The 23616-nt window shown below is 41.5% G+C and overlaps 1 protein-coding gene across 3 annotated transcripts in view; it reads left to right on the top strand.

The window, feature by feature from the left end:
• The window catches only part of AFAP1L2 (actin filament associated protein 1 like 2), a 2783820-nt gene that overhangs the window by 931752 nt on the left and 1828452 nt on the right, over positions 1-23616 (top strand). For all 3 annotated transcript variants that reach the window (XM_044055822.1, XM_044055821.1, XM_044055820.1), the window contains exon 3: positions 7778-7906. In XM_044055822.1, coding sequence (XP_043911757.1) covers positions 7778-7906 — 129 coding nt within the window. The remainder of the gene's footprint in view (positions 1-7777; positions 7907-23616) is intronic.

The following is a 23616-nucleotide window of genomic DNA, read 5'->3' as shown; positions in this document are numbered from 1 at the left end:
ATTCACTGTTATTGTATATCACTGAAAAGCAATGTGTCATGTTTTTAATGTGGACTTGCTTTTGAGCAAGTGAAATATTAACAGTTCTGCTGTGTTTTTCTCTAAGTAATGGGGGACGTAAGTTAGTCCTTTTCCCCACTGTTGTGCAGTCACGAAGTTGTTATATGTAAGTGCAAAACATTATTGTTTTTTTTTTTTGAAGGGGTGTGTGATTTTTGACCATGTGTTTGTTTTTTTCATGTGTTTTTTTTTGTGATTTATTCTGATACACCTATACATGTGTGTGTGTGTATACATATATATATATATATATATATATATACATATATATATATATATGTGTGTGTGTGTGTGTGTGTGTGTGTGTGTGTGGATATGCATAGACATGAATATATTTAATAGAGCTGTGTTGGTTGATCAAAATACTGAAAGTCTGAATAACAAATGAACAATCCCAGCACATCAACCAATCAAAACAATGAAAACCTGCAAAACTGAAACTCAATAGATCAAAACAGGAAGCAACTAGTATCCTCTTTCGATCCGTTGAACCTATCGTTAATATCATACATTATTTGTTGAATAGTGGTAGTGTGGCTGGAAATGTTTTTCCCATTTAATGGGTAGGGTTGGAGTTAGGGCAGGGAGTGAGTTACAGTTAGGGTCAGCACACATTAATAAGGTTGCATATTATTTTCCTGTATGTAACTCCTTCCACGAAGGTGCAATATTTTCTTCCATTAAGCAGTTCATAGGTTACTACCAGGCTACCTACCCCAGGGAGATGTTTTAAGCCTAGTCTTGGTTCTCAAATGCATCTGACAAGTTTGTAGGCTTAGGCATGGATGGTCAAGCATTTACAGGCTGCCACTGTCTATGAGAGATGTAGGTGCCAGTCCAGGGGTAAATTCAGGATTCCCCTGTTATTGATCCAGGGAAGAACTCTGCTTCACATGGATGTAAAGCCTATTCCAGAGAAAGCATAGTCTCTGAAATACATACCTGTCCCTACAAGATGTCTTACTTATGCTGAATATGAGGTTTAGGTCTCTAGACTGGGTAATTCTGATGCAACTTGTCTTGCATATGTGCAACAGGTTCATCAGTCCGGGATCAGAGGATGCTTTGCAGGTCAGGTCTAGGTCATGTCTTGGCAGTCTATAGGAGATTAAGTGCATGGATAGGGCTCTCATAAGACATATTGTTTATGCCCCAAATTATTTTTGTGAAGAACCTCTCTGGATGCTGCAGCTGTTACATGTCCTGGTCTGATACATACAAAATGGGGCATTGTACTCAGCGATTGGTCTGATGAGGGACAGCTCCAGTAAAACAATGATATCCTTGGACCTGGATGCCATACCCTTATTTATAAATTGCACAAAAACAGAATGAAACCTGACCTATCAGAGCCACAACGTTCCACCTTGACCCACTTTCCCTCTTAATTAACTGTCCAATATCTTCCCTAGTATTTCCCAGGCAGTATTTCTAGCTGTTTTCTCATGTAGTTACACCAACATACTTGTTTGCCAGTTGTCCATCTCTCAGTTTCTAATAGCATTCCTTTCCAGTTCGATTCATGCTCGGTATCCCACAAGAGATGTAATAATCTCATTTGAGTCTGTATATGGTACTTATCCAGGTTTGGAAGCTGTGGTCACTCTTCTTTCTGTGAACTTAACATTAGCTCCCATCTTGTCTTCTTCTACCACCACACCCAAATATGTCTGGAAATTATTATTATTATCTGGAAATTATGATTCCAGCTATACTGACTGGGAAAGTAAGTAAATCCTGGACCAAAATGTAAGATTAACGGAACTATGACCATTTGTATTGCGTGAGCCTTTTGACCTAAGTCTCCCTGAATTGCTTCACGTCTCTTTATCATATTCTGAATCTTTCCTTGCACTTCCTTCCTTGTCTCTAAAGGTGAATCCTGAGGTTTTCTCATTGTCCACACTCCCAAGTATTTCATTTTATAGTGCCCCTTATGTTGGGGTGTTCTTACTCGAGTTGAAAGAATGGGGTATAATTCACACAAATGGCCTTCATTTTATTTTCATTTTATTTTCATTTATTTTATAATCTGCCACTCTCATGAACTGCCTTAATACTTTGAATAGGGTTTGCAAAAATACTATCTCATAATCTGCAAACAATGGCAGTTTATGCTGCTGTGTTTTGGTTGTTCAACTCCTTATTTATGAATTTTTTATTTTGATTTCCAGAGGTTCTAAGTATATTACAAATAATAAGGGAGGGAGAGAGTACCCTTGTCTTGTTCCTGTCTGTATTAAAAACTACTGTTATTAATCTACCATTAACTTTTACCCTTACTGTGGACATACCATATGGTCCTTGAAGCAAGCGTGTTAATTTCATTGGAAGTCTCATTCTTCCCAGAACCTCCTGTAAGTATCTGGAATGCACTCTGCAAAAGCTTTTTCTGCTTGTAATCTAACCATCGCCAAGGGTTTTCCTTTTTCTTTCAGCCTCATTATATATCAGGTTCATGAGCAATATATTAAGTTTGATGACCCTTTATAACTCCACTCTGGTTCATGGTTATTATCTCTGGTAGAACCTCTGCTAGTGTTGCAGCTGTTATAGAGGTGAAAAGTTTGTAATTGCAGTTTAAAACTCTGATTAGCGTATATTACCCTGGGTTACAGGGATCTTGTTCTTCCTTCGTTATTACTGAGATTACTACTTCACGCCAAAAAGACGGTACTATTCTTGTTTCAAATATTCGATTAAACAGGAGCTCCCAAATCTGTAATATTTGGTTGTTCCCTTCCCTCCACGTTTCAGCTGGAAATCTATCACTCCCTGATGTTTTGCCATTGGCTTGCTTTTTCATTTACTCCTGAATTTCTTACTCTGAAATAGGCTTGATTAAACTTTTCTGCTCTTTCTTCATTAATGTCTTAATATTTACTCTACTTGTGTATTCTTGAAACAAACCTAATTAATCACCTGACTCTGTTTGCTCTGCATATAATTCTTCTTAAAAGCTCTAAAATATGTTCCCAATCTGTTCTGGAAACCTGTTATTTTGCCAGAAATAGGATCACTTTTTGCAGTCTTTTTGTCAACCTTCTACTGTCACAATCTTTGAGCTAATAGTTTCTGCTAAGTGGGGGGTTGGTGAAGTATCTCTGTTTTGTGGCCATTTGTTTTCTTAAATTATTGTTGTCAATACGCCCGTGTCCTATTTCTTTTAATTCTACTAACTCCTTGTTTTTTTCATCACTTAACCCATCTTTTCTCTACTGCAAGAACCTTATACTATCAACTTTAAACTCCGTAATCCATCTCCCACCTTCCATTCCTTTTTTATACTATCAACTTTAAACTCCGTAATCCATCTCCCACCTTCCATTCCTTTTTTATACTATCAACTTTAAATTCCGTAATCCATCTCCCACCTTCCATTCCTTTTTTATACTATCAACTTTAAATTCCGTAATCCATCTCCCACCTTCCATTCCTTTTTTATACTATCAACTTTAAATTCCGTAATCCATCTCCCACCTTCCATTCCTTTTTTATACTATCAACTTTAAACTCCGTAATCCATCTCCCACCTTCCATTCCTTTTTTATACTATCAACTTTAAATTCCGTAATCCATCTCCCACCTTCCATTCCTTTTTTATACTATCAACTTTAAATTCCGTAATCCATCTCCCACCTTCCATTCCTTTTTATACTATCAACTTTAAACTCCGTAATCCATCTCCCACCTTCCATTCCTTTTTATACTATCAACTTTAAATTCCGTAATCCATCTCCCACCTTCCATTCTTTTTTATACTATCAACTTTAAATTCCGTAATCCATCTCCCACCTTCCATTCCTTTTTTATACTATCAACTTTAAATTCCGTAATCCATCTCCCACCTTCCATTCCTTTTTTATACTATCAACTTTAAATTCCGTAATCCATCTCCCACCTTCCATTCCTTTTTTTATACTATCAACTTTAAACTCCGTAATCCATCTCCCACCTTCCATTCCTTTTTTATACTATCAACTTTAAATTCCGTAATCCATCTCCCACCGTCCATTCCTTTTTTATACTATCAACTTTAAATTCCGTAATCCATCTCCCACCTTCCATTCTTTTTTTATACTATCAACTTTAAATTCCATAATCCATCTCCCATCTTCCATTCCTTCAACTTTAAACTCCGTAATCCATCTCCCACCTTCCATTCCTTTTTTATACTATCAACTTTAAATTCCGTAATCCATCTCCCACCTTCCATTCCTTTTTTTTCCTGGTCTAGCAAAATATTTTGCAGTGTTTCTTTGGTGGCATCCCATTGACTCAAGATCTCTTCCTGAGGATTATTCAAGTCACCCTTCAACTTGGTTAACCGCTGCTTTAACATCTGCCTTTTCTGCAGGTTTTTCCACCAATTACATCCTGTCCCTGAGTGTCTTTTATTACACTTATTTGGAAAGTTCCTTAAGGCACACACAATTAGAGTGTAATCTGAAATCAGCACGGCATGGGAAAATACATTCTACACTTCATATATGTAGATCCATCCTATCTAGACTTGAGTAGTACTAGTCACCCACTTTGAACTCCAGAAATATATATTCTCTATCCCCTAAATGGTCTTGCCTAAGTCAGACCAACCATTGACTTTGCATGCTAGTTTAAACACTTATCCTTACTAGTGGGAGTCCCTTTTCTGGGGCCTCAACTTACAGTTTGTTGGTTAACTGCATTCTAACCCCCTTCGACTAATAATACCCCTTGATGAAATTCAGTTACCACCTTAATTACCAGTCAAATGTCTTCCATTTTAGTTCTAACGGGCAGGTAAATATTACCCAGTGTTATTCTGTTTTCCCAGTTTCCCCCTGAGAAGAACAAACCCGCCCATTCTATCTATGTTTTTGCCCTCATTTTCCATATTTACCCCTGTCCTTATCAGCGTGACCACTCCCAGCTGCTTCAGGTATTTTCCTGACTGGTGTTGAATATGTTGGTCACTTTCAGCATCATGAAAATAATATATTGGATTTATGTTACTTCCGTGACATATTGAAACAGTGGAATTTTTCCAAAGACTGTATAGGGACTGTTGCACTACAAAGTTTGCAGCTTTTGAAACGTTTTCCCTTTATTTTATAACCTATAATTAGCTTTTTAACAGGGTTATTGCTCTCAGCAGCTTGCACTTGTAAGGTACCAGCATTTCTGATTTATTTGCTATTATTGATCATTTATATTGCTGCGTGTAAGTTTGCTCTGTACTTATGGCGTAAGTACTTAAATTATTTGAACTTAAAGTGTAAGACAATGCTATAAGGAACAGTTAAATTGTGTTGGAACAAAGCAACATTAGAGTAATAACAAATGAGAAATTAAAAAAAAAGTTATCCTATAGTCCTAATTTTTAATTCCTTTAGTATTTGCATTTGTTTTCCAGCTAGAACTCTGATCTGAATGGACCATTTTCAGACTGAGCCCGGAAGCAGTGCCTGGTTAAGTGACTTGTGCAGAGTCACACAGTTATGTAATTGACACTGAGGAAATCAAACCTTGTACCACTCGACCATAGGAAACACCTCATTAGCATTTCCTTAGTTCCGTAAGCCAACTGCCAGATCAAACGTTAGTTACAGTTTGCTTCCTCTGTGATTCTGAGCAAGTCACTTAACCAGTGGTACTGGTCTGAATTGAAAAGCATCACTTGTATATGGTGGAATTACCTAATGAACAAATAAGGAAAAGTCACCTAGAGAAATTAGTATGATATGGAAATAATTACTTATAAAGTACATGGAGTGCTGTGATTGTACTCCAACACTGGGAAAAAACAAACCAGCTAGGTGCTTCGTTAGTACGAGACCTGATCTTAACAATTTTAAGCACCCCCTAAATGCTATTAAGAATTGGTCTTGCACAAATAGCTGGCATTGTCAGCCAGCAAATGACAGTGTCAGAAGTCACAACAGTGTGTTTTCTGCCTGCTATTTCTACAATGTGCCACTAACCTTATTTAAAAGTGTTTCACTGGTCTCTACCTGTCTATTTGATAGCATTCACTAAGTGCTTGATCAGCTTTAAAAGCCAGCAAAACAATTCATGCTTTTTTCCCTTTTTTGTAATGACTAGTACATGAAAAAATAGATTTGCATGCACTCCAAAGAATTATGATTGGATCTGTTATTGTAATCTAATATTATGTGTCCTCAACATGGAGGCCAAGATTTCACCCTTGAGCTTCACTGTTGACATGACTTTTATGGCATGTCTCAAACACATAATAAACAGATTATGATCATCAAGCTAATCACAATCCTTTATATTCTTGAACTGTATACTGTCATACCCAGGAGCGGTGCAAAATCTGAGAAAAGTTACATCCTCAGAAAAATGTGTTACTTTCTATGTTTGCATCGTTTACCATTTGAACAAATACATCACCCTGTTGATTTGCATTTGAAAACAAACTGTTAAAATATTATTAATTAGCATACGTTGAAAAATGTAATTGACATGTCATGAGTATATTGTTTTACAAGTTTAAGAATTATTTTATCGGGTCTATATTAGTTAAACGAAAACTGATTTAAGCGAAACCTATTTGAGCAACACGCAATGAGCGAAAGTCGCAAATATCGAAGCACAGAAATAAAAAAGTAATACAAGAAATCTTTTACTAACTGTTTTATGCAGGTGGCAAGCTCCCCTGCACCCCCTCCACATCCCCACTACTTAAATATACCAACTCCGAGATCGCACTCCATTGAAGTAAAGGAAAGAATTTCCCTACGGCAATCTCCATTTATTCTTGTGATACTTGCGACTTTCACTCAATGCGTGTCGCTCAAATGGGTTTCGCTTAAGTCAGTTTTCGTTTAACTAATATAGACCCCATTTTATCTTATTTTAATTGATCTTTCTGGGATAATTTGTATGACATACATTAGGAAGTGATTCATGAAATGACATACACAAATATATGTAAATATTTTACCATGAGTGTAGTTTGATGTTCATTAACCATGCTCTTTTATTAATCTGATCCAACAGAGTATCTGTAACATAGAAAAAAAGCACTAAAATTAGTGTGTGCAGATCTTCTGTCAAGAAGTATTGCCTGAGAAAGTTCTTATATTTACTGCCCACACCACAATCCTAAACAGCCTTATAAAGAGCTTCATGTCATATTAATTTCAGGCATTTCTTGTTTTACATAATTGTGACTAGCATACATTACACAATTGTGACAAGCGTACATTACGCAATTGTGACAGCATACATTACACAATTGTGACAAGCGTACATTACATAATTGTGACAAGCATACATTACACAATTGTGACAAATGTACATTACACAATTGTGACAAGCGTACATTACATAATTGTGACAAGCATACATTACACAATTGTGACAAGCGTACATTACACAATTGTGACAGCGTACATTTTTGGAGTGAAATCACAATGTAGTGCACAGCAACTTGTTCATTCTGCCCCAAATCTTCTCTGTATATGCTGCTCTGTAAAGAATGAACCTTTGTTCATGTTTGCACCTTTACTTTCCATTCACATTTCAAAGTACTAGCAAAAGTATGTGCACTTTACCACATCACACTATTTTAAGACCCCCACAGGAGAATGCTGGCTATAGCTTTCGCCATGCTTTCCAAAGCTTTATTAATAACGGCACACTAAAGTCAATGGAATAGCTTGGAAGGTAGCGTATAACAAGAATAACATCTTTACTTGTTCTCTTTTAGTGCTGGAACAGATTCTTAAAGAGCTACAAGACTTTTTGAAGATTTTGGATCAGGAAAATCTCAGTAGTTCTGCGACAGTAAAGAAGAGCCTGCTTTCAGACCTAGTGGACAGTTATGTGAAAGTGAATGGTCAGTATATCCAGCAAAGTGTTTATACGAACAATGTTTAAGTATTTTAATGCACAGGAATAAAAGAACAATAGTCAAATTTCATAACATTGTTTTTAGTATGTATAAGAAATGTTTCTAATCTTTTGTGAAGTAAATTCCCCCCTTGACCTTGACCTCACCATAAAAATGCTATGAAGCAAAATTCATGCTACAGTTTGTTTGACTTTCTTATATTAACGTTTCAGTTTTGTGATGCCATTTTTAATATGTCTTGTTAAGTATGCCACACATGAACATGACTAAGAAGCAAAATGCAGACAAAACCTGTGATTCAGAATCATTACAATCAGTGGTAAGCCGTACCCTATGATTCAGGAACATTACAATCAGTAGTAAGCGGTAAGCCTTTTTACTGCAAGCAGTAACCATTTCCAATTCTTATACAGCCTTGCCACACTGCTTACATGTCTCTCTGTCCTATCACAAATGCTAATTAGGCATGCCTTTGGAGAGGAATATTTTAATTACCCATGTATTCTCCCCAGAAGGGTATCTGGTAAAACCTTTATGCAGCATTCACAGAACTACTCACCTGCATAAGACATCATCTCCAGCCTCATTAGTTCCCTCAACCAAATGTTTGTGGTCAGCCCTTGCTTTCATTGTTAAAGATCATATTACAGGTAGGTGCTGAGGAGTTTAGTGGACAGTTTAATGGCGAAATGTGCCTTGTAGCTGATATACTGCATATCGCCTTTGTTCTGCTTTGACACTTTGCTGTTTTCTTTGCAGTACAGCCCCTCCCCTTCCCTGTTCTGCAGGATGTGTGCTTGTGTATTTGTGTTGCCGCATGTGTGCACCTGATGAGTGTAAGGTGGAAGTGTGTGTATGTGTGTGTGTGTGTGTGTGTGTGTGTGTGTGTGTGTGTGTGTGTGTGTGTGTGTGTGTGTGTGTGCGTGTGCATGTGTGTGCACATATAACTGAGAATGTGTGTGTGTTTTTGTGTGTGTGTGTGTGTGTGTGTGTGTGTGTGTGTGTGTGTGTGTGTGTGTGTGTGTGTGTGTGCGTGTGTGTGTGTGCACATATAACTGAGAATGTGTGTGTGTGTGCATGTGTGTGCGTGTGTGTGCGTGTATATGTGTGTAACTGTGAGTGTGTGTGGAGGGGTGTGTTTGGGGATGGGGTGGCTGCCATACCTATACTCCCCCTGACTAACAAGAAGGAGGACAGTAGAGACCAGGGGCTACTAAAGATACCCCTAAGTCACCTCAGCAGGTAGTAGAACAACAGGTTTTGTAGCACAAAACGTGTTGAGGGAGCACTAGGCACCCGGGACACTCTTTTAAGATCCTCTGATCCACTTAGAAAGTTAATAGAACTGAAGATTTTCATCATGTTTCAATGTGGCACTAATAGCATTTGTGATTTCTTGGTTTGTGAAACCTTTGGCTCACCCATATACCAGAGATTTATTACCCTCCCCTAGTCCTGATGGACACATTCCTTTCCTCTGTCAGGATATATGTGAATAAATAGTCACTGGCTGGTGACACCAGTTCTTTTTTGCCATCAAAGCCTGGGACATCTTATGTCGCATACATTGCTCAGTCTGAAGCCAGGGATTGAGCAGCAAAAGGTAAGTACCCCATTGCAGAAGAAGTACCCCATTGGAGGATGAGTATCTCATTGGAGAGCTTCCTTTCATTTACAAATATTTTATTTCTATTACATGTGTTAAAACTAATGTCTGTGTGCAGAGTGTGCAAAGCAAATTCCTCATCTGGACTTCCACTCTCTTTGCTTATTTTGCCTGGGCTCATAGCATGACATGCCCAGATGTCCCCAATGTATGTACTTCAACTCTAGAACTTTTTACCATAAGGTCAGTTCCCTGCAGAATTTTTTAGACAAAGAAAAGGAGCATCAGTAGCTTCCGCCCACCGTGGCATCCACCAGTCCTGGTGCTGTTCTCCCTCACAAGTAGAAAGAGAAGCAATCAAAGGTACTTATGGTACCATGTGATAGTGTTTCAGTACCAGATAGCCCACCTGCAGATTGGAGAAGGAGGGGTGCCTTTACAATACCATCCAACTGATCCAAGTGATAGTGTTTCAATACCAAATACCCACCTGGAGATCGCTGAAGACGGAGGGTGCCTTTACAATACCATCCAACTGATCCAAGTGATAGTGTGTCAATACCAAATACCCACCTGCAGATCGGAGAAGGAGGAGGGGTGCCTTTACAATACCATCCAACTGATCCAAGTGATAGTGTTTCAATACCAAATACCCACCTGGAGATCGGAGAAGGAGGGGTGCCTTTACAATACCATCCAACTGATCCAAGTGATAGTGTGTCAATACCAAATACCCACCTGGGGATCGCTGAAGAAGGAGGGGTGCCTTTACAATACCATCCAACTGATTTTGTGGGTCAGCCCTCTGGTAAGACCTCACTGGAGGGTGCCATTTTGGCAGCTCCCTCAATGTCCACTTCAGCAGTTAGCTAGGGCCTAGTATGGGTTGGGGGTCACTAGGCAGGCACCAGTTTCTGACTTCCATTCAAGTCCTTTGGAAGGAGAGTGCAGAGTTACCAAAGCCAGCAAACAGGAGAGCTCAGCAGACCAGATGCAAGCCACACACATAAAGCCCTGGCCACTGGCATGTGTCAGACCCAATCAACAACACATCCAGAACCAGGCCCAATGCCAAACAAAAGAATACTGCTGTAAGCTTGTCCAGCTTAGGTGTCTTGGTTCCAGTACCCCTCAAAGATCTACCTTCAGGTCCTAGTAAAGTTATCTGAGGATGTTATGGATTTCTTGAAATCCAGACAGCTGAGACAGGAAATTTTCCTGCCAAAGTAAAGAGAGATCTTTCACCTCAGGAGTCCTCTGATTCCTGCAACTCAGATGAAGGTGAGCTGACATGTGTAGACCAGCTTTCAACAAAGTCATGTACAAACTCTGAGTCAGATGATATCATTACGTTGGCTTTACCACCTGGGGAATATTGCTTTGGAAAATCCCTACACAATATGAGAGAGTCTATCATTTGGGAACTCAAGACTAGTCTCAATCCAAGAAAATGGTCAGAGAGTTTTTTTTTTGTCTTCCTGGGCATAAACCCTTGGCTATTCCTCCAGTTCTAAAAGCAGTAGATGATGTCCTTTAGGACACATTCCTGCAGCCTAAGTCTCAGTCTCCAGCCCCAAGAAACGTCACCATTTTAATACAGTCCTGAATTCTCACAAACATATTTTTAGAAATCCATTGGCTGACCCAAAGGTGGCATCCTCGGGATTCAAGGGCTCCAAGGACAGCAGCCTAAGAATATTTTAAACAATGACAAGAAGGGTAGAATCCTTGACAGATATGAGGAAAAATATACCTCAACTACCCTAGCAATGACAACTTTAAATTACCAGTGCCATAGGTTTAAATTCCAGGAATCTCTCCTGGACTAAATTAAACAAGAACTGCTGGGGACAGAGAACAAAGCTCTCCAGAAGGAGCTGTTAGAGCTTTGCAATAACAGTTTGCAGGTTCCTAAATGATGTTTGCACTGTGAGTTTGATATAATATAAACATTACGCAGTGGTGGTGCTGCGGTAGCCTTGTCACCTCACAGTAAGACATTGTCCTGTTCGATTCTCAGCTAGAGCGCCTTCTGTGTGGAGACATGCATGAATGGGCATACCTTCATTGAAGGTTGTGCATCAGAGCTGGCAACTCGGCATGTAAAAATCTACTGCCACTCATTAGCGGACCGGAGTTCCGCTGTGGCAACCCCTAACCAGGAAAAGCTGAAAGACACAACAACAACAATGCAGGGCAACTGCCTCAGGATCGGTTGTCAGTAGGCATGCTTGACTTAGAGATCAGTCATTACATAACCATGTCAAAGATGAAATTCTTTATGCTTCCTTAGAGAAAGATATCCTCTTTGGCCCCTAAGCTCAAAGTGTCTTAAAAGTGTGGAAGAGAATGCTAAGACTATGCAGACTGTTAAAGACATTTTGTTGGGGCCACCGGTGAGGTTCAATAGCAATTACTTTACTAAGTCCTGTTCCTTTCCTACTTCACAATAAAACCCAAAAGCTGAACGACAAGTAGGGACAGGCAGCAAACAAGGTGACAAACTAACCCCTGAAAAGGCATAACAGATACCAATGCCAGGGATCCAGCAGCAAGCAGCTATGACTCAGACAAATACCTCACTGCCCCCCCTCAAAATTCCACCCCATCCCCTTCCCCTTACAAAGCTAGGGGACAGACTATCCTTCTTCATATATCAGTGGCAAAATATCACCCAGGATAGGTGGGTCCTTGACAAAAGCATATCTGGCTAAACCAGCACCATGTGCCAGTACCACAAACTAGCACCCTTTGAGAGTACCACAAACCAGTGCAATGTGACAGTACTATAAAACAGTGCCATGTGTCAGTACCGCAAACAAGCACCCTGTGTCAGTAGCACAAACAAGCACCATGTGCCAGTACCATAAACCAGTGTCATGTGTCAGTACCACAAACAAGCATCCTCTGGCAATATCAGAAACCAGTGCCCTGTGTGAGTGGCACAAACCGGTGCCCTGTGCCACTACCACAAACCGGCACCCTATGCCTGTACAACAAACAAGTGTCCTGTGCCAGTAACACAAACCAGTATCCTGTGTCAGTACCACAAACCAGTGCCCTGTGCCACTACCACAAACCAGTGCCCTGTGGCAGTACCAGAAACCAGTACCCTGTGTCAGTATCACAAACCAGTGCACTGTGACAGTACCACAAACCAGCACCCTGTGTCAGTACCACAAACTAGCACCCTGTGTCAGTACCACAAACAAGCATCCCCTGGCAGTATCAGAAACCAGTGCCTTGTGCTAGTGCCACAAAACGGTGCCCTGTCTCAGTACCATAAACTAGTGCCCTGTGCCAGTACTGCAAACCAATGCCCTGTGCCAGTACTGCAAGCCAAAGCCCTGTGTCAGTACCACAAACCAGTGCTCTGTCCCAGTACCATAAACCAGTGCCCTGTGCCTATGCCAGTACCACAAACTAGCTCCCTGTTATATTACCACAAACCAGTGCCCAATGCCACTGCCACAAACCAGTGCCCTATGGCAGTACCACAAACCAGTGCCCTGTGTCAGTATCACAAACCAGTACCTGTCCCTGTCCCAGTACCATAAACCAATGCCCTGTGTCAGTACCACAAACTGGCACCCTGGACCAGTACACTGTGACAGTATCACAAACCAGCACCCTGTGTCAGTACCACAAACCAGCACCCTGTGTCAGTACCACAAACAAGCATCTTCTGCCAGTATCAGAAACCAGTGCATTGTGCCAGTGCCACAAAACAGTGCCCTGTCTCAGTACCACAAACTAGTGCCCTGTGCCAGTACCACAAACCAGTGCCCTGTGTCAGTACCACAAACCAGTGCTCTGTCCCAGTACCATAAACCAGTGCCCTGTGCCACTACCACAAACCAGCACCCTATGCCACTACCACAAACTAGCTCCCTGTCATATTACCACAAACCAGTGTCCTATGTCAGTACCACAAACCAGTGCCCTGTGCCACTACCACAAACCAGTGCCCTATGGCAGTACCACAAACCAGTGCCCTGTGTCAGTATCACAAGCCAGTAATCTGTGACAGTACCACAAACCAGCAGCCTGTGCCAGTACAACAAACCAGCAGCCTGAGTCAGTACCACAAACCAGCACCCTGTGTCAGTACCACAAACAAGCATCCTCTGCCAGTATCAGAAACCAGTGCCTTGTGCCAGTGCCACAAACCAGTGCCCTGTCCCAGTGCCATAAACCAGTGCCCTGTGTTAGTACCACAAACTGGCACCCTGCACCAGTACCACAAACTAGTGCCCTGTGCCAGTACCACAAACCAGTGCACTGTGACAGTACCACAGACCAGTGCCACGTGTCAGTGCCACAAACCAGCACCCTGTGCCACTACAACAAACCAGTTTACTGTGACAGTACCACAAACCAGTGCCATGTGTCAGTACCACAAACCAGCACCCTGTGCCACTACCACGAACCAGCATCCTGTGTCAGTACCACAAACCAGCACCCTGTGTCAGTACCACAAATTAGTGCCGTACCCTCTCAACTCTTGAAATGAAGAGAAAAAAAGCATTTTACTATTCCTTCTATTAGCATACCAACCATGTTGGCCAGATGCATAACACCCCCCCCCCCGACTCCTGCCCCAGCCATTCAGGTACCATTTATGTGCCCTGCCCCTAACCTTGCTTTCCCACATTTTATTAAAAAATAATTTATTTTTAATTTAAATTGTAGCGAACTGCTTTTTAAAAATGCACCAAACAGTTGCTACACAGAGTTAATACACTGCCTGCACAGAGCACTATGGCACTCATGTTTTAATTAAAAACATTCTTCTTTTAAACAGTAGAAAATTGCTTTTAAAAGTTGGTATTGTGTTAAAGAAATATGGATCAAATGATTATGCTCCCCCAATACATTGTCCCTATGGCATTTGCCCTTCTCACCCCACCCTAGCTATTCTATTGGTCCTAGAAATGATCAGGACCACATACAATCACGATTTGCTTCCCTACTAATGCCCTCAGACATTCCTCCCATTCCAGAGAGACAGCTTAATGAGGCATAGGCCTTCATTATATATCTCCTAGCACAAGGTTCTGTAAAACCAATCTCCTCAAAGGAGTTCGGAAAATGTTTTTATTCCAGATTGTTTCTTATCTCAAAAAATAATGGTCCTGGAATTCCATTTTAGACTTCTCAAAGTTAAACTCATGGTCTCTTAAATGTTAAGGATGCTTACCTCTGTGTACCGATAGTGAAGTGGTACAGGAGATACTTTCACTTTATGGTAGGTGGGATGCACTGACCTCTGTGTACTGATAGTGAAGGGGTACAGGAGATACTTTCACTTTATGGTAGGTGGGATGCACTGACCTCTGTGTACCGATAGTGAAGGGGTACAGGAGATACTTTCACTTTATGGTAGGTGGGATGCACTCACCTCCGTGTACCGATAGTGAAGGGGTACAAGATACTTCCACTTTATGTTAGGTGGGATGCACTGACCTCTGTGTACCGATAGTGAAGGGGTACAGGAGATACTTCCACTTTATGATAGGTGGGATGCACTGCTGATTGTTTGCATTGCCCTTTGGCTTGCCTTCTTCTGCTTCCAGATTCATCAATTGATTGGCTCCAGTAATTGTTTTTGGAGGACCAGGGCATGCAAAATGTGCCCCTATTTGGATGACTATCTCATACAGACAAACACTGTTGAGGGGCTGAACTCCACTCTTCAGCTGATCCTGGCTTGTCTATCACACATAGGGATGGATCTCCATCAGTCTGAAGAAGTTCAATGTACAGCCCACCAGCATACTGTGTTCTTAGGGAGTCTTCAGGACTCCAACAGAAAAATGGTCTTCCCCCCAGAAGAAGTTTGTCCACTAATTCAAAAAGCTGATTTGGGAAGAATATGTTACAACCAGGGAGCTCTTGAGAGCACTGGGATACATGTCCTCTTGCATACTGATCATACCCTTAGCAAAGCTATGTGTGAAGAAAATACAGTGGTACCTGAAAAGCATGTGGTGTCAGCAGCAACCCCCCCCCCGAACTTATTTGTCTCATTTCATACTTGCAAACAGAAAAAACTGTTTAGTGGGTAAAAGCATACAAAAAACTAAGAAGTCCCCTTCACCTTACAGGCAGGGCACCAACTGATTACTACAGATGCCCCAGATCTGGCTTGGGGCAGCTACTTAGATGATATGAGGGTGCAAGATAGGTGGTACAGCATACTCATATGAAATATATAAATCTGAAGGAAATGATGTTAGTTTACAGAGGCCTTAAGACATTCAAACACAAGTGGACACCAGGCACTCTGTTGGTAAGGACAGACAGTGATGTGGTATGTCAGCAAACATGGGGGTACCCACTTCTAACCCCTGTATCACATAATAAGGTAACTTTGGGAGGTAGCACAGGAGATGGGGTTACATATTCTGAGTCAGAATCTCCCAGGGCAGACAGTCACCAGTCAGCCCACTTAAGCAGATCAGGGTCAGACCCTAATAAATAGATGCTGAAGAATTCTGTCTTCAGAAAACTCACAGACAAATGTGGTGTGTGCATGAGTGGTGTGTGCCACTGGTGGTGTGTGCCACTGGTGGTGTGTGCCACAGGTGGTGTGTGCCATTGGTGGTGTGTGCTACAGGTGGTGTGTATCACTGATGGTGTGTACCATGGGTAGTGTTTGCCATGGGTGGTGTGTGACATGGGTAGACTTTTTTGCTTTAAAAGAAAACAGACGAATCAAAAAGTTTTTCTCAGGATCCCAAGGGCTTGCAGGAGAGATGCATTCCTTTGCATGGACAGGTTCACTTCTTTATGCCTTTCTTCCCCTACCCTTTACCCCAGGGTACTTCTGAAGAGCAGGTAGAATGGCTTAAGTTGATCCTAGTAGCACCCTTCTGGCCCAGGCAGCACTGGTTCCCCATGCTCCTCAAAATAACCAAGGAGAAGCCATGGCTGCTCTCACCGGAGGTGGATCTCCTAATACAGAACCGAGAGACCACCATATGCCCAACCTGACCACACTTCAGCTGGCTGGCTGGATAGATAATATGATTATCATCCCCTCTAGCCAGCCCTTTAATAAGGATACCTTACTTTTTCTTAGTGAGACTAGAAGACTCTGCACTAGGAAGTCTTATATCTCAAAATGGAAAAGATTTTCTCATTGGTGATAATCTAAGGGCCAGCAACATATACAAGCAAATGTCCCCCTTATTTTATCTTACTTTGCAGAAATTCCTCTAAAGGAGTGTCTTACTCCTCTGTTAAATCCATACTTTGGTTATTTTTGCTTGCTTGCCCTGCAGTCTCCTCTTATCCCCCCCCCCCCCCAGAGTGAAACAATTTCCACGGGTATCATTCACTGAAGACCTCACAGAAGGGCCCAGGCTCCATTCTGGGATCTACATTTTGTGTTGGAAAAACTCATCTTTCCTCCTTCTGAGCCCACAGCCTCAGCAGATATCGAATTTACCAGCTGGAAAACCACCCTTGTAATGGCACTCACATCAACCAGAAGGATTTCTGAACTTCAAGTAGGGAACCCTTTCTCAGGATTCACAAGGACATAATCTCCCTGAGAACCAGAAAAGTCTGACCCATTATTTATATCCTCTGCAAGTAAGAAACAATGGAGAGTGGCCGACAAAGAAATTATTTCTAAAGGGATCTCAAATTGCATAACCTTCTTTTACAAGCACCATGGCAAAAGAGTGCCTGACCACTTCAGGACACATTCTACTAGGGCCACTGCAGTTACCATTGCCTTCATTGGGGCGTGTCCACTAAGTCTGTTCTGGATGCAGCCACCTGGTCTTCCATACACACTTTCATATGTTATAGTCTGTCTGCAGTCTCTAGGCTAGGGCTGGCTTCACATCAGTACTCCTGTAAAGACTCAAGTCTCCACCTTAAGGCAGTCCAGCCTCCCCTTTTCCATAGCTTTGGGAATCATCCAAAGTGTTATTATTGCAAGAATGAAGTGTGATAATTTATTTATTTATTTATTTATTTCACATTTGTTAACCGGGTTGGTCCAACTGAGCACATGTCCATTTTCAGTGGAGACCCGAGGAGAAAAGCTCCAAAAGTAAATTCTTTACATAATAACACAGATTAGAGTATTAATTAGATACCATGCAGTGTAGTAAAATTACAGCATAATTGTTAACATAGACAGAGATATCATAGAAATATATAGAAATACATATTATTTGTGAACAAGTTCAAGGTGGAGTAAGCAATTTGCAGTCAAGAATTTTTAAGATTAAGTAGATCTGGAAAAGATAAAATAAATAAAGCAAAAGAAAGAGGTCAATTAGGATCATGACAGGAGCAGATCCAGTTTTTCTGGAAGAAGTATTTTAGTTCTTTTTTGAAGCTGTTTGTTTGTGTGATGTTTCACAAGTTAGAGGGGAGGTTGTTCCAGGTTTTTGTTTTGGATGTTTTATATAGGAGACTCCCTGTGTTGATTTTGGGTGTGCATGTTTCTAGAAGTTTCTCTGAACTGCGGAGGGGACGAGGGGGGTATAGTAGGTAACTAGATTGGTGAGAGAAGGACAAACAGTGGGTTTATTGTATGAGGTGGATTAAATGTAGCTGGGATAGTTTAAGATGGTGGGAGAATTCAAGCCATTGTATCTTGTGGAGAGCTATACAATGGTGGGTAGGATTATGAAAGTTGGCTGCAAATTTGGCAATTTTATTATAGGTTTTTCTAGCCTGGAAAGTAGACAGGATTGAAGGCTGGGACTGGTGATCCATAGAGGAGGCTTGGAAGGAGATAGGTTTGGGACAGGGTGTGTCTAGAATCAGCAGAAAGGAATTTTGAGTTGCAGTACAGCATCCCATGTTTTTGACTACTTTTCTTATTTGCTTGGTGAATGTGCAAGTCACATTTTAGTTGGTCATCAATAGTCATTCCCAGTAATTTTGTGTGAGTCTACATTTATGTTGGTATTATTTACTAAAGTGATAGAGAAGGCAATCTTAAGGTGGTCATTGCTTTTGGGGAGAAAGAGAAGTAGCTTTTTTTAAGGTTTAAGATAAGCTGATTATCATGTAGCCATTTTTCTAAAAGAAGGAAAGATTGTTGAGTGTGTGTCTGAAGTTGTGAGATAGAGTTGGAGGATGTAATCAGAGTGGAGTTGTCAGCGTACTGTATAAGGCAAGAAAGGGGGGGGTGGAGGAGTGGAGGTCATGAATAAAGATGTTGAAGAGAAGGGGTCCAAGAGTAGAACCTTGGAGTACGCCAGTGTGTATAGGTTAGAAAGAACAGCAGGAAGATTTCTATCTGACTGATTGTAGCCTGTCTGTGAGATAACTGGAGAACCATGAGAGAGTTCAGCTGGATAGATTAAGATTAGCCAATTTAGTCGGAAGTGTGGGGTGTGATGCCATATCAAATGCCTTAGATAAGTCTAGGAACAGACATGATACTAGATTATTGCTGTTCCTAGCTTCAGCAATGGTGTGGGTGAAGGACAGAAGAGCTGTAGAGGTGCTGTGGTGAGGTTGAAAGCCATGTTGGGTAGGGGTGAGGAGGCTGTTTTGGAGGAGGAAGTTAAGTATTTGGTTGTGAATGCATTTTTCTAGAATCTTGGATAGTGGGGAAAGTATAGCAATAGGCCTGTAATTAGAGGGATCATTGGAGTTGCTACCTTTGTGAAGGGGATAATGTAGAAGGATTTCCAGATTTTAGGTACAGTAGCTTCTTTAATAGACTGATTAATAAGACTAGAGACTGGATAGGTGATGGAATTTGTTGCAAGCTTGAGGAAGTGAGAAGGGAGCTTGTCTGCAGAGGGAGAACAGGGCTTAAGTTTGAGAAGCAGAGACTTTATGTAGGAAGTACAAATAGGGTTGAGAGAGAACCTTGTATTCTTGTTTACAGATTAAGATGTTGACTTTTGGGGAGATTCTGATTTGTATTAGCCAATTTGCTGATGGAGTCTATGAAAAACTGGTTGAGGAGAGAGGGTAATCTCTTGGTCAGGGAGGTTAGGGTAGGGATTGGGAGTTTGAGGTTTACCAGGATGGAGGATAGAGTTAATACTTCTCCAGACGTTTTTTGGGTTTAATTGAATAGTGGTTTGTGACTTAGTGTAGAAGGTCTTTTTATTATTGTATATTTGTTTCTTTGTATGGTTCCTAAGTTCTTTAAGTAGCTGGAGGTAGGTGGAGGACTTACTTTTTTGCCAAGTTTTCTAGGCCTTGTCCCTTTTATGCATTAGTTTACAAGTGTCTTTACTGAGCCAGGGGGAGTAATTTGATTTTATTCTTAATTTACGTGGGGGGGGGGCTATTGAGTCTAGGGTGTTAAGGAAGATGATAACCATGGCACAGTCATGCATACTTACCACAAATGTAAATATTCGATTGTCTTCTCTGCTGCAGTAACCATTCCTTCCCATCATCCCCTCTGTACCATTCTTATAGTTTAGGGTCAGCCTCCTTTCTCCTGTCTTGGGATCCCTACTCCCAAATGATTCCCTATGGGTCCATTAGATTTCTCCCCATGGGGTACTGTATGGTCAGGTCATGCTCCCAGCCAGGAACAGGGAGAGAGGGGCTCCAGCCAGGGAGAAAGAAAGACCTGAAGCAATGGCACCAGCTGATGACTCTTTATCCAGTGACATCCTAACACCAGACAGGATGGTGACCACCAGGCCTAGGGTAGGGAAATGCATTTCTTGTATCCTAGCCAGCCGAGAGCATCACATGGCAGGAAATATTAAGTGTTATTACTGCGACAGTGAAGACATTCAAACATCTACATTTATGGTAAATGTCCACAACTGTACTTTTTGCAGCACAAAACATATTAGGACTACTAAGAAGTATTAAAACTGTAATGTCTGCCATTATTGACTGATCATAGGATCATAGGATCATAGCAGGTTACTAGGCTAATGGCCCCAGGGCCCTTACAAGCCTAGCCAAGTTCAGCCTCTGTTCCCATGAGTGTCTGATTCAAGCAGACACTAAAATTAGAGCTATTGTCCCTGTCCAAGAGGGACACACTCACCCTGGGGTGAATTTCCAGTTACCAATCCAGTCATTCAAATTGCACTTAAATAGGGCCAATGAGGGGCTTTATTTAACATGAATAGGAAGCTTGTTCCAAAGGTAGAGCAACCCCTGTGAGACAAATCTGTTTCTCCAGGAAGTTCTGTTGATGTCACATACCAGGTTAAGGTCCTTTGAGTGAGTGACTCGTGTGCCATTTGACTTGTGAATGTGCAGCATTTCCATTAAAGTTAGGTCAGAGATTGCTCTATATGCAAGGCACAGGTCGTCTCTGAGCAGTCTGTATGATACAGAGTAAAGTGACAATGATTTCAGTCTGTCCACAAGACAGATCTTGAAGACCCTGAATTTTCTTTGTAAGGAGCCTTTGTGGTATCTATGATTGCTGCAGCTGTTTGAAAGAGAACATACCAAAGTTGTACTCTATTGTTGGCCTGATGAGGGAAGAGTACAGGGAAGTTATAACCTCTTTTTTTCTGGAGCCAATGACTTTTCTTATAAAATGAGCAATATAAAATGCCCTTCTTACCACTGTGGAGACATGGTGATCAAAGTTAAGGTTGCCGTCAACCTGTGTGCCCAGATCTATCACCACTGACTGTAAGCTTAGGGTATTGCTTGCTATTAATGTGGTCATTTGCAGGAACATCACCCATGCTAAAGGACAGAATAATGCATTTTTTGCATTAAGTTTAAGACCATGACTTTGGCACCAGTCATTAGTCTGAGTAAGACCTTCTTGCATGATGTTGACATTGCTAGGAGGTTCAATGCTCACTCCCAGTTTACAGTCATCAGCAAACTTTGTCAACCACAGTCCTTTAGTCATAGTCTGTACTTCAGAAAAGTAAATTCTGAATACTATGGGTCCCAGAACTGATCCCTGTGGAACACCACTGGTTACATGTCTGCTAGAGGAAGTGGAGTGCCCTATTTTGACCATATGAGTTCTATCAGTGAGCCAGTTTACAACCCACCTGACAATATATAAATTGACACCCACCAAGTTTATCAATAATGCCTGAGTAGGTAGGCCATATGCACAGATTTGCCCTCATCTAGGGCTTTGGTGACTGTCTCAAAGAAGTCCACCAAGTTTAACGGGCATGATTTTTCCTTGACAAGCCAAACTGGATGGTGACGAGCATTTGGAGATTTCCTTTATTTTTGTTATTTTTATTTATTTATTTGCAGTTTGTTTGCCAAGATAGTCCAATTGGGCCACAAGGAGCCCATTTTCAATGGAATCCTGGAGAAAAATGCTCCAGAAAAGTAACAAATACATAGTACACATTGCACATTTACATTACAGATTATCTCACAGGAATACAAAGTAAATATAAGAAAAGATTAACGATGATAGAATACATCAGTATAGTTTGTAAACAGCAATTAAAAACTCTTTTTTTAAATAAAAGTAGCAGCATAGGGTTACTGTTAAGTAGTTGGTCAGATAGTTCAATAGAGCTGTGGAACTGTAGGAAGCAGTGATCATGTACTTAGTTCTAGGAAAGTAGGAAGTGACATTAGAAGGATTAGGTAGGATGGGAACAGGAGCACTTCCATTGTGAAGTTAGGTGAGAGTGCAGCAAGGTTTTAAATGAGGAGAGACTGCTGGTGCTGCAGATAGGAGATGGTAGAGAATTCCAGAGGCATGCAAGAGAGAAGGACATTAGGTGATTCCCAGCTGGATGTGTGGGTTTGTGCAATTTAATTTGTTTTGGGGAATTAGAGCTTAGAAGTCATTCTGGTTCATTCATTTCAAAGGTAGTGGCTAGGGAGATACAAAGAGAGGGGTTGTAAATGAGTTTGTGTTTTTGGATGAGCTTGCACCAGCACCATGGCACAGAGTCATAAGGCACATGCACCAGCACCATGGCACAGAGTCGTAAGGCACATGCACCAGCACCATGGCACAGAGTTATGAGGCACATGTACCAGCACCATGGCATAGAGTCATAAGGCACATTCATCAGTAATATGGCACAGAGTCATAAGGGACATGTACCAGCACCATGGCAGTCACATGCACCAGCACCATGGCACAGAGTCATAAGGCACACGCACCAGCACCATGGCATAGAGTCATAAGGCACATTCATCAGTAATATGGCACAGAGTCATAAGGGACATGCACCAGCACTGTGGCACAGAGTCATAAGACACACACACCAGCACCATGGCACAGAGTTATAAGGCACATGCACAAGCACCATGGCATAGAGTCGTAAGGCACATGCACCACCACAATGGCATAGAGTCATAAGGCACATTCACCAGCACCATGGCATAGAGTCATAAGGCACATGCACCAGCACCACCGCATAGAGTCATAAGGCACATGCACCAGCACCATGGCATAGAGTCATAAGGCAATGGCACCAGCACCATGGAGTAGAGTCATAAGGCACATGCACCACTATCATGGCACAGAGTCATAAGGCACATGCACCAGTACCATGGTATAGAGTCATAAGACACATGCACCAGCACCATGAGTCATAAGGCACATGCACCAGCACTGTAGCAAAGAGTCATAAGGCACATGCACCACCACCATGGTATAGAGTCATAAGGCACATGCACCAGCATTATTGCATAGAGTCATAAGGCACATGCACCAGCACCATGCCATAGAGTCATAAGGCACATGCACCAGCACCATGGCATAGTCATATGGCACATGCACCAGCACCATGGCACAGAGTCTTAAAACACATGCACCAGAACCATGGCTTTGTATGTTAGGCAGAGATCTCCTCTAAGTAGGCAATATGCGATGGAGTAAAGCTGGAGTTTTTTGAGACGGTCTGCGTAAGGCATCTGTTTGAGGCCAGTAATCCTCTTTGTGAGGTATTTTTGTGGCCTTTCCAGTTGTTGCAGATGTCTTGTGAGGTACACACCAAAAGGGGTGTTGTACTCTATAATTGGTCTAATGAGTGATGAGTAGAGGGGAACAATGACCTCTTTTTTTCTGGATGAGAAACCTTTTTTGATGAGGTGTGCCAGGTAGAAGGATTTCCTGACCACTGTGGTGATGTGATTATCAAAGTAGAGACTACTGTCCACCTGTGTCCCAAGG

The sequence above is a fragment of the Protopterus annectens genome, chromosome 14.part0 (assembly GCF_019279795.1).
Source record: "Protopterus annectens isolate FY-2018-M chromosome 14.part0, PAN1.0, whole genome shotgun sequence".
Lineage (NCBI taxonomy): Eukaryota > Metazoa > Chordata > Ceratodontiformes > Protopteridae > Protopterus > Protopterus annectens.
This window is presented reverse-complemented; position numbering and strand designations above follow the sequence as displayed.